Raw genomic sequence first — 12,720 nt, 5'->3', positions numbered from 1 at the left:
AATGCAAAAGTTGATGCATCCTGCATGGTTAGTACCTAGTAGCACCCCCTTTTGAAAGTATCACAGCTTGTAAACACTTTTTGTAGCCAGACAAGAGTCTTTCAATTCTTGTTTGAGGGATTCTGATCCATTCTTCCCTGGAAAATTCTTCCAGTTCTGTGAGATTCCTGGGTCATCTTGCATGCACTGCCATTTTGAGGACTAGCCACAGATTTTCAATGATGTTCAGATCAGGGGACTGTGAGGGCCATTGTGAAACCTTAAGTTTACGCCTTTTGAGGTCGTCTATTGTGGATTTTGTTGTATGTTTAGGATCATTATCCATTTGCAGAAGCCATCCTCTTTTCTACTTCAGCTTTTTTACAGATGGTGTTATGTTTGCATCAAGAATTTGTAAAATTTTATTGAATCCATTCTTCCTTCTACCTGTAAAATGTTCCCTGTGCCATTGGCTCCAACACAACCCGAGGCATGATTGATCCATCCCCATGCTTAATGGTTGATGAGATGTTCTTTTCCTGAAATTCTGTGCCCTTTTTGCTCAACACATACTTTTGATCATTGTGGCCAAAGAATTCTGTTTTAACTTCAGCGGCCATTGCCTTTTCGAACTGAGGAAAGGGCAACTTGAAAAAACGCTTTGCTATCTCCTTACAACCTTCTCCTGCTTTGTGGGCCTCCATCATTTTAATTTTCAGAGTGCTAGGCAGCTGCTTAGAAGAACCCATGGATGCTGTTTTTTATAATGCTGGGAAAGTTTTCACGTTGTCCAAACTTTTGCATCGCTCCATTTTCCTTTTTTGTAATTTTTAAAATGTGAAAAATGACAATTTTTTTAGCCTAAAATTCAAAGTAAATATGTTATCTTTAGACCTTTTATAGATCATTTCATCTTCAACTTGCGTAACTTCACAATAACAGTAATTTTGACCAGGGGTGCCCAATCTTTTACATGCCACTGTAAGGTCATTCTTCATTCTAGTCCAAAAAAGATACAAAATCTGCAGTGACATAAATCCACTTCAATAAGATGTTGATACCTACACCAAGAAAAGATGACGGTTTGATAAAAAACGGAGAGTCTATTGCTTGAAGTTTATGTATTTTAGAACATAGACATTACACCGCTCCTTGCACTTGCTCTGCCACCCTATCAATATGCCAGTCACTAGAGGGCTGCTGTGCTCACCATTGCTCTACATTGAGAAAAATATCATTGAAATATCTATCATCTGATACCAAGTTCTTCCTTATCCTATTGTTGTAGCTGTTTTCGCTCTGACTCAAAGTCAGATATGTCGGATCACCAGTGAAGCCGAATTAAGAGATTAGGCCCTCAAATAACGAGCGCTCGAAGAAAAGGGAGGTGCTCACAACAAGTGTGATTCCTTTTCTCCGACCGCTCATTATTTCAGGGCCTTATCTCTTAATTTGGCTTCACTGGTGATCCGACATATCTGACTTTGGGTCAGATCAAAAATAGCTACAACACTATCCATTCCCATTTCACGAAAATATTGTAATATATGTCACTATATATCCCTTTTTGCACCCAACTGAGCTCATATCTGTGTCCTTTGCAGATGTCAACATAAAAGTCCAGGTATACGAGAATGGAGACCTGTCGCCTCTGGCATCGGCTGTGGTGGAGATATTCGGAAATCACAGCGGTCTGGCTTCTGGAGTAACCGACCAGGATGGCATGGCAGTGCTGGGCATCAGCTACAGACTGGGGACCTGGGTTCTTGTAACTGCTAGCAAGAGAGGCTACGTGACCAACTCTGTGCCCTGGCATGTGTATAAGCTTCCACGTAAGGCTTGTGAGATATACCAAATATCTGAATGTAATGTCAGATTCTGTGTCATGTGTTCCAGTACAAGTCCAATGAGTAATATATCACTGGGACACATACTGTTGAGAAAACAAACCCTTTGCAGATTATTTGAGCTGGTAGCCTTATCTAACGCCTGCTTGGGTTCAGAATGGTAAATATTGGGACCATTCCATTTTCACAATCATTTGATTAATTAAAAAAGAATGCATCATTCCGTAGGTTGCGAGGGTGGTCCAGGTAAAATTTAGCATTTTGAGTGTGGGCTTAAGGTGATTATTCAAATACCTTAAAGGGACTGTCAGCACAGAATGACTGTTCAAACCAAGTACAGGCGCTTGGTGCTTCATGTCAGGGTCAATCATATACACCTTCTTGTTTTCCCATCTACCTCTGCCCTTCCCTGGCTCTATTAAACCAGAGCTGTCAATAAAAGAAGAAGAGTAACTTTTCAAAGTGGTTTATGATCCATGTAGGCCTGGACACTTGTTTATCTGCTAAATACATTTATTGTGTCCTGCTGTCCTAACTTAGTTTGATTGATTGCTAACGAGTAAGGAGAGGAAAAAAAAAAAAAAAGGAAGATCTTAGAAGTGGCCTTCTATAAATTCAGAGCTAGCCTGGGGAAGGCATTTATGCAGGGGTGGCATTTATGTACATGTAATCAAAGTACATGTATCTAAGTATGCTGGCAGTTATAACACGGCAGTTAGACAGGGCAGGCGACAGGTAAGACAAATAAATATATCTCTTCCCTGTACACTTGGGCAACCCCAAATATTTACCATATGCATTTGTTTAATTTATATTCTGACCGCTGCATTTACACACATCCACCCCCCTGGCATTAACTCTCTACACTCCATCCATATTGGCCCCTCACTCCTTTCCTCTCCTATGTATAGCACCAGCGTCGGACTGGCCCACCGGAGAACCGGAGGATTCTCCGGTGGGCCCTGGCATTTGGTGGGCCCTGGCACCTGCTGGCATAAAGGGCCAGCAGTTGCCTAGGGCCCCCCACTGTTCCAGCGGCCCCCAGCCAGTGATGTGGGGGCCCTGTGCCAGCAGAGCAGCAGCGGGTGACAGGATGCAGGAGCCCCTGTCCCTGCTGCTAAAGAGAAATGAATATTCACTGCTTCCCACACCCACATGGGCGTGGGAAGCAGTGAATATCATTTCATGGTCTCCACTCCCCCAGAGGCCCGGCCCCCCCAGCACAGGAAGCTGCTATGCGGCCGTAAATAAGGGCGCCGCCCTCAACTGACTCAGAGCCCATGCCAGGGAGGATGATGAGCACGGCATGACGGCACAATGATCCCTGCCAGCTGGGCATCCACAGCCTCTACTTGTAAGTTTCCAGCTCGTACAGCTGCGCACTTACCCAGGAGATGGTGAGCGCGGAGTGCTGAAGTCCTTGCCTCCCACCAGCCTGAACCCTCGGGGAGAGGGGCCATTGAGAGTGACAGTGTGTGCCATGGTCTTGTGCACCGGACCTGCCTGCTCACCGCTCAGTGCCTGCTGCCCGGAGTGCTGCTCACCCGCCGCTGGCGTCACGTGGGAGGGTCCGGAGCCCGAATGCAGACTTGGGCCGTTGCTAGGTGACGGCGGCCGCGTTCCCTTCTTGCAGAGGTGGTCGGGATGTGGGGTCCCTATGTGACTCACCACCCCATGCTGACGCGTGAGTCACTTACGGCCCAGACTGATCCCCACCATTGTTAGCAAGTGCATATGATCCAGCCATAAGTCAAATATGGGACCCAGGGGCCACATTTAGGCACCATTTTAAGCTACTTTTTGGTGTTACCCTGAGAATGTAAAAGATTGGCACTAAAATGTACAAATCATCATCACCATCTATCTATCTCTCTATCTATCTATCCCATATCTATCTCTATCTATCTATCTCTATATCTATCTATCCCATATCTATCTATCTCTATATCTATCTCTATATCTATCCATCTCTATATCTACCTCCATCTATCTATCTATTTATCTCTCTATCTATCTATCTATCTATCTATCCCATATCTACCTCTATATCTGTTTCTCTATCTATATATCTATCTATCTATCTCTATATCTATATATCTATCTATCTCTATATCTATCTCTCTATCTCTATATCTATCTATCTATCTATCTATCTCTCTATTTATCTCTATCTATCTATCTATCTATCTATCTATCTATCTATCCCATATCTATTCCATATCTATCTATCTATCCATTATCTCTATATCTATCTCTCTATATATATCTCTTTATCTGGCTATCTCTCTATCTATCTATCTATCTATCTCTATATCTATCTATCTCTATATCTATCTCTCTATATCTGTCTCTATCTCTATATCTATCTATCTATCTATCTATCTTTCTCTATATCTATCTATCTATCTATCTATCTCTATCTATCATCTATGTCTATATCTATCTATCTATCTATCTATCTCTATATCATCTATGTCTCTATCTATCTATCTCTATATCATCTATCTATCTATCTATCTATCTATCTATCTCTATATCATCTATCTATCTATCTATCTATCTATCTATCTATCTCTATATCTCTCTCTATATCTCTATCTTTCTGTATATCTATCTATATATATATATATATATATATATATATATATATATATATATATATATATATATAGCATTATACCCTATGAGGGGGCAGTGTTATACCCTATGAGGGAGTGCATTGTACTCTATGAGGGTGTGCATTATACACTATGAAGGGGTGCATTATACCTTTTGAGGGGGGCAGCATTATACCCTATGAGAGGGCAGCATTATACCCTATGAGAGGGTGCATTATACCTTTTGAGGGGGGCAGCATTATACCCTATGAGAGGGTGCATTATACCCTACGAGGGAGGCAGCATTATACCCTATGAGGGGGTGCATTATACCTTTTGAGGGGGGCAGCATTATACCCTATGAGAGGGTGCATTATACCTTATGAGGGGGTGCATTATGCCCTATGAGGAGGCAGCATTATACCCTATGAGGGGAGACAGCATTATACCCTATGAGGGGGGCAGCGTTATACCCTATGAGGGGGCAGCATTATACCCTATGAGGGGGCAGCATTATATTGTATGGAGAGCTACATTATATTCTATGAGATGGCTGCATAATATTCTATGAGGGGGAAGCATTATATTCTGTGAGGGGCTACATTATACTATATGAGGGGGCTGCATTATATTCTATGAGGGGTCTACATTATATTCTATGAGGGGGCTGCTTTATATTCTATGAGGGAGGCTACCCCAACCCCTGCTACATAATTAAGACGTGTACTACCTTATATTATACCCTGATATTAGAGTGTTTTACCGCACAATTGGTGGTCTTGTATTTATCTCTGTGTAGCTACATAGTGGGCCCCAAGAATGATTTTCTCTGGTGTGCCCAAGGTGTTCCAGTCCGATGCTGTATAGCACTCATGCTCTTTTCACATTGCTACACAGCACAGATCCATTCAGTCCCACCATTCAACATAAGAGACACTCTCACAAATCACTTAACCATCTGCTCACTCTTTCTATCCTCCTTCTCCTAGTCGCAGGAGACATTGCTCCCAACCCTGGTCCCCCATGTTATAGAAAGTCAAACCCCCCAACTGCTACACTCAGAAACCCCTCTAATCTTATTAATATTCCCTGCATGCCATCTGTCTCTCTTAATTGTGCACTTTGGAATTCTCGCTCAGTGTGTAACAAACTCTCCTTCATTCATGACTTTTTCCTTTCTAATTCTCTTAACCTCCTGGCTCTTACTGAAACCTGTATCCAGCAGTCAGACACTACCGCTGCTGCTGCTCTTTCATGCGGGGGACTACATTTCTCTAATACCCCAAGATCAGACAATAGAGCAGGTGGAGGCGTTGGTCTGCTCCTATCATCAAAATGTACCTTTCAGGTTATCCCTCAAGTACCCTCACTTGTCTTTCCTTCTTTTGAGGTCCATGCCATCAGACTCTACACCCCCTTCTCCATGCAAGTGGCAGTGGTATATCGTCCTCCCGGCCCCTCCCATCAGTTCCTGGATCATTTTGCCACTTGGCTTCCACATTTTCTCTCCTGTGACATCCCTGCCCTCATCATGGGCGATTTCAACATCCCCATTGCTCTTCCCCTCTCCCCATCTGCTACTCACCTTTTATCTCTAACCTCCTCGTTTGGCCTTTTGCAGCTTACTAATTCTCCAATGCATGAAGACGGGAACTCCCTCGACTTGGTCGTCTCTCGGCTTTGTGCAGTGGATGATTTTGCAAACTCCCCTCTCCCATCTCCCGCTCTCTGACCACAACCTTCTTTCATTCTCTATCAAGAACTGCCAGGTCAGATCACCCCCACTGCCCATATTTATAGAAACATACAGGCCATTAACACCCAGAAACTTATGAAGAACTTGCACACTTCATCGGCCTTTATCTCCTCCCTTTCATGTCCTGATTCTGCATTGAAGCATTACAATGAAACACTTCAAAGTGCCCTGGATGAATTTGCTCCTCCAATACATAGAACACCACAACACAGACGGCGACAACCCTGGCACACCCTGCGAACACGTTTCCTGCAGCGGTGATCCAGGTGCGCCGAACGTCTGTGGAGAAAATCCAACATACCCGAAGATATCATCCATTATAAGTTTATGCTTCGAACATACAACACTGCCCTTCACCTCTCAAAACAAACCTATTTCAACACCCTCATCACCTCACTGTCCAATAACCCGAAACGTCTCTTTGACACTTTTCATTCTCTACTCAACCCAAGAGTGCAGGCCCCTACCACGGAGCTTCAAGCTGACGATCTGGCCAATTACTTCAAAGAAAAAATTGACCAGATCCGACAGGAAATTAACTCCCAATCACCTCATACCATGCACTGTCCTCCCTCCCCTACTGCATCTAGCTCACTCTCTGACTTTGAACCAGTCACAGAAGAAGAAGTAAGCAGGCTCCTTGCATCTTCTCGCCCAACCACTTGCACCAGTGACCCATTTCCGTCACATCTACTCCAGACCCTTTCCCCTGCTGTCACCCCTCACCTAACTAAAATATTTAACCTCTCTCTCTCTCTTCTGGTATCTTTCCCTCCTCATTTAAGCATGCGATCATACATCCACTACTTAAAAAAACATCCCTCGACACTACTTAAAAAACCATCCCTCGACCAAAACTGTGCCGCTAACTATAGACCTGTTTCTAATCTTCCCTTCATCTCTAAACTCCTGGAATGCCTGGTCCACTCCCATCTTATCCGCTATCTCTCAGAAAACTCTCTTCTCGACCCTCTCCAATCCGGCTTCCGCTCTTTACATTCTACTGAAAATGCCCTCACTAAAGTCTCTAATGATCTACTAACCGCTAAATCAAATGGTCATTACTCCATGCTAATTCTCTTAGATCTCTCTGCAGCATTCGACACTGTGGATCATCAGCTCGTCCTCACTATGCTCCGTTCCATTGGCCTCAAGGACACCGTTCTCTCCTGGTTTTCCTCCTATCTCTCTGACCGCTCGTTTACTGTATCTTTTGCTGTCTCCTCCTCCTCTCATCTTCCCCTTACTGTTGGGGTTCCTCAAGGATCAGTCCTAGGCCCCCTCCTCTTCTCTTTGTATACTGCCCCTATTGGTCAAACAATCAGTAGATTTGGTTTCCAGTACCATCTCTATGCTGACGACACCCAATTATACGCTTCCTCTCCTGACATCACACCAGCCTTTCTAGAAAACACCGGCGATTGTCTAAATGCTGTGTCTAACATCATGTCCTCACTATATCTGAAACTGAACCTGTCAAAGACTGAACTCCTTGTGTTTCCTCCCGTTACTAATGTGCCTATACCCGACATTGCCATTTCCGTGTGTGGTTCTACTATTACTCCCCAGCAACATGCCTGCTGTCTTCGGGTCATACTTGACTCCGAGCTTTCCTTTGTCCCCCAAATACGATCACTGGCTCTCTCTTGTGATCTGCACCTCAAAAACATTTCTAGAATTCGACCTTTTCTTACTTTTGACTCTGCAAAAACTCTTACTGTTTCTCTTATTCATTCTCGTCTCGACTATTGTAACTCCCTTCTAATCGGTCTCCCTCTTACCAAACTCTCCCCCCTCCAATCTGTCTTGAATGCAGCTGCCAGGATCATATTCCTCTCCAATCGTTACACCGATGCCTCTACCTTGTGCCAGTCATTACACTGGCTACCCATCCACTCCAGAATCCAGTACAAACTTATTACCCTCACCCACAAAGCCCTCCATGGCTTAGCACCACCCTACATCTCCTCCCTTGTTTCAGTATACCATCCTACCCGCGCCCTCCGTTCTGCTGATGACCTGAGGTTAGCATCCTCAATAATCAGAACCTCCCACTCCCGTCTTCAAGACTATACACGTGCTGCGCCAATTCTTTGGAATGCACTTCCCAGGTCAATACGATTAGTCCCCAACCCCCACAATTTTAAGCGTGCCCTGAAAACGCATTTATTCAGACTGGCCTATAGCCTCAACATATTAACCTAATCTATCCCTGTGTGGCACAGCCAAAAGTATTACCATAACCAGGTTCCCCGCATCATGTTCCCACATGCTTTATGCATCCATTAGCCCTCTGTGTCTGTACTGTTACACACTTAACATTATGGCTGGTCCATACAATCAGGGCAACTGTTACCACCCACCTTTCGTGTCTCCCCTTTTTTCCTCATAGATTGTAAGCTTGCGAGCAGGGCTCTCATTCCTCTTGGTATCTGTTATGATCTATGTGATTATTGCTATGCTGTAATGTATATTGTCTGTACAAGTCCCCTCTGAAATGTAAAGTGCTGAGGAATATGTCAGCGCTATAGAAATAAAATGTATTATTATGATTATTATTATTAAGAGAAGTGGAGATAGAGGGAAAACAAGCTGGTAGGAAGGTATTCTTAAATGTTTGGCCACGCCATGAAGCACCGAATGGCGGTACTTAGTTTGAACAGTCATTCTGTGCTGACAAACCTGCAGTATGTTCCATAATTAAAGAACCCAGAAAAATGAACTACTCACATAGTAAAGATATGGACAAAGTTCGACGCTGATTGAAGTGGTTTCCAAGATATATAAATTATTTTCACAGGATCCCAACTGGTTAAAAAACACAAACAAAAAAAAAAAAAACAAAACGAAAAACATTACTTACTTTCACTGAACCCCTGAAGCTGCTTTATTGTTGTGATCTGGTCCCCTTCCAGCGAGGACAGGGGAAGCGTAATAGCTGCTGCGGGGAATTTGATTTTTTTTTAACCACTTTGAACCCTTTAATTTTTATTTTCCAGAAAACACCTTTAATTCTATAATGCAGCATATAATGTATAGAGGAGTTCTATTTTTGTGACTTGATAAATCACAAAATACTGACTGCTTGAAACCACCACTACAAAGAGCTATTTATGCATGAATTTACTAATTGTCGGTTGTCCCGTCTTCTAATAAACCTTTGCAGTCACTCTGTGTGACTGGCGACTTCTGAATAATTTCAGCGTATGGTGCACACACTGTCAGGATTCTCCAGTATTACCAGCGAGAACAGTCACGTGATCGCAAGTCTGCATTTTGTATACTTCTGGCCACATTCTGACAAGACGTGCTCGACCTCTCTCTATACAATTCAATTTAGAGAGTCTGAGCACGTTTAGTCGGCACAAGATTGCGTGTATGCAAATCACATACCTGTGATCACGTGACTCCCCGATTCTCTCTGACAATACTGGAGAATCCTAACAGCGTGTGCACCACATGCTGTAAGGATTCAGAACTTTGCAGTCACATAAAGTAACTGCAGACTTTTATCAAATGACCGGACATTCACTTTAAGGCGCTAACACTGAACATATGGATGCAGTATTTATTGTAGTGAGCCACCCCTATTGACATCTGCAGATAGTTACTGCCAAGTCCCATACACCGGAGTCTGGTATCCAACGCCATTGACTTATGTATTTACTAGATGGATGCCCCATGCTATCGCATCGGGAGGGTGGTAATGTCACGATGGGGCTTTGCAGCGTTGAGAATCTCTCCCCCCCATGTGCTCACCCACCTATCCACTCTCTCTTTCCCCATGTGCTGACTTCTCCCATCTGCTTGACCTGTCTACCCCATGTGCTATCCCCCATGTCTGCTGTCTCTCTCCTTCCTGTGCTGTGTTCTCCCCTCATGTGCTGTCCCGTTTGAGCTGTCTCCCACCTGTGCTCTGTCTGTCTCACCCCTGTGCGCTTTCTCTCTCCCCCATCTGCTGTCTTCTCCTCTCATGTCATCTTTTGTTTGACCTGTGTACCCCATCACTAAACAGTCAGTGTACAGCATGTCAGGAGGAATTTCTATTTAAAGGGGTTTTCCCTTGCTGTAATGTCAGTAGTGTCTTTTGCTTCCTCCCCTGCCCAGGAGATGTGGTATGCTCCGTACACGGTCAGACACAGACAATTTTTAAAATAAACTTTCGTTTGTGGGAAAACCCCTTTAATGTGACCGGCATCCTCTGCCTGTAGACACGTCATGCATCTGCCGCCGGGCTCAGCCGAATGATTCACTTCGCCTGCGTGGAATTCGCGCAGGCGCAGTGCGACGGTGTTCCTCTGGTGGTACTGTGCAAGAGGCTGCATGAGTGTGAGAATGAGTGTCAGAGTGAGAGTGTGAGTGTGACTGTGAGTATGTGAGTGTGTAAGTGTGCGTGGTGCATACAGCGTATAGAGTGTGTGTGTGGTGTGACGGTCTTCCGCTGGTGGTACCACACAATAGGTTGGTACCAGAAACAGTTTCCATATTGAGACACCCATCACTTGGGTGTCCCAATATGGCAGTCCTGAACTTCCTCCGCTTGGAATTCTGGGATACGGTGACAACTGGACAGAACAGGAAATGAAAACATTACAAGGCAATTATGTAAATAGATATATACTATAGATAGATAGATAGATAGATAAATAGATATATAGATACCGCTCCTTTCTTTATGGTAGGACATAGACACAAATACTGTATTGTCTCACACGAGAGACGTAAATTTTTTTTGGGGAGAAAATACTCATAATCTCATATATGGGTTAGGCCGGGGTCACACTTGCGAGAAACTCACACGAGTCTCACACTTCAATATCCGGCGCTGCCGTCGGCACTCGGGACCGGAGTGTGCGGATGCATGTATTTCTATGCAGCAGCACACTCCGGTCCTGAGTGCCGGTTATTGAGGTGTGAGATTTGTGCGAGTTTCTCGCAAGTGTGATCCCGGCCTTATACTGAGCCAGTCATTAGAAGGAACACAGCCTCTTACTTTAATGAAAAGTATAACTGAACACAGGCTCCTGGCCTGAACGCAACACTCAAGCATACACAAGACCATATGGGGCTGCTGAGTTTGGGTCAGGAGACCCGCAGATAGTCCAGACACTTGAGACCTTGAAACCTTGAAAGTTGGATGTGTGAAACTTGACCTTGCCATTGTCAGATGTCATTCCGTTTCCTACTTTCTCCACTCACACATAAAGCTGTTCTCTGAATTCACCCCATGACCCTTTTAGTTCTTGTGGACTTTCTCTATCATCCTGGGTGTAGCTGGGGTTACATGATGACATCTGCTGTTATTTTCATCTAGGAAAGCTTATTTAGCCACCTGTCCACACTGGTCAGATGCAGCGACATTCCTGGCACGCCACGGCACAGCTGTCCCCGGGAGTGGTCACAATGTTATCCTCTTGCTTCTTGGCTGTTGTATAATTCAACCTTATTGCTGACCTGCCAATTAAAGCGGAGGCAGCATGAAGCCTCTCAATTCACTGAGGTTTATTGGGCTTCAGTAATATAGTAATTCCTAATGAGTAAATTCATTCTTTGCACATGGCTGCTTCTCCTGTGTGCAAGTAGTCTACTGAACTTGCCCAGTTCCTCCATCATTGCCACGTAGTCATCTATTTCCTTCTGTCTTGCTGAGTAGGCCCTTTTAGGACACATTTATGTTGAACATTGTCAGGGTCGCATTGTTTGCTGCTTTCTTTTCCTCCCCCGGTCTGGCAGGATGTATCTTGTTTCCTGTCTTCTATCCGAGGTCACAAAAAGAAAGAAATTATCATTTTTGTCACAGTTTTCTTTCCTCCTCTCCTGGTTTTCAGAAAGTTCTGCTCCTCTTCATATTACCTTTCTGTACACCGCACCCTCCATAGCATCTCGGGATAATAGAAATACATACGATGGTGAAGGTTGTGGTCAATTCCTCTATGTAGATTTCTAAAATTCAGTCTCTATAGACAAATATTAGCGCCAACATATGGAGGAGTTCAGTCACTTTTGTCATTGGATGCCACGTGTCTCCAAGTCAGTATTGTAAAGGGAGAACCCCACTGACAGGAAATGCCACAGAATGAGACCACCATTCCGACACCTTCTCAGGGGTCCTGTCTGCTCCTAGAAGCACATTACAGTTCTCCATGAGCGTTGTATCTAGGCTTTCCATGGCTGAAAACCTGCACACAAGCCCACCATGTGTAATGCCAGCTGGCAACCGGAGGGCTATCAAGCATACCACTAATACGGCAAAAACCAATTAACCTTTTGGTTGTCTGAGTGATGAAGCTGGTTTTAGTAGATGACAGGGGAACTATTCCTTATTGAATGCCTGGTAGCAGCTACCCATATTGTAATATAGACTGGGCTCTGCGCTTTCACTGAGACTGTAGATGTGTCCTTCGTTATCTGTCCTCTCCAAATATCCCCAGATAAATGGCACGACATCACCAGCTTTGAAAAAAAAAGACTTTGCATTCGGGCCAATAATTGGGGAGCAAGTGCTCGTACGAATGACTGTCTGGCTATCAGCCCTTCTAAA

The 12,720-nt window shown here is 44.2% G+C and overlaps 1 protein-coding gene across 3 annotated transcripts in view; it reads left to right on the top strand.

Annotated features, from left to right (window-relative positions):
* FAM171A2 (family with sequence similarity 171 member A2) overlaps positions 1-12,720 on the top strand; it is a 92,736-nt gene that overhangs the window by 61,288 nt on the left and 18,728 nt on the right. For all 3 annotated transcript variants that reach the window (XM_073572840.1, XM_073572838.1, XM_073572839.1), the window contains exon 2: positions 1,584-1,811. In XM_073572840.1, the coding sequence (XP_073428941.1) occupies positions 1,703-1,811 (109 nt within the window). In that variant the 5' untranslated portion in view covers positions 1,584-1,702. The remainder of the gene's footprint in view (positions 1-1,583; positions 1,812-12,720) is intronic.

Source organism: Dendrobates tinctorius, unplaced genomic scaffold (genome assembly GCF_039654945.1).
Source record: "Dendrobates tinctorius isolate UK_male_01 unplaced genomic scaffold, ASM3965494v1 ptg000032l, whole genome shotgun sequence".
NCBI lineage: Eukaryota > Metazoa > Chordata > Amphibia > Anura > Dendrobatidae > Dendrobates > Dendrobates tinctorius.
The sequence above is the reverse complement of the archived record's forward strand: the minus strand, read 5'-3'. Positions and strand labels throughout refer to the sequence as shown.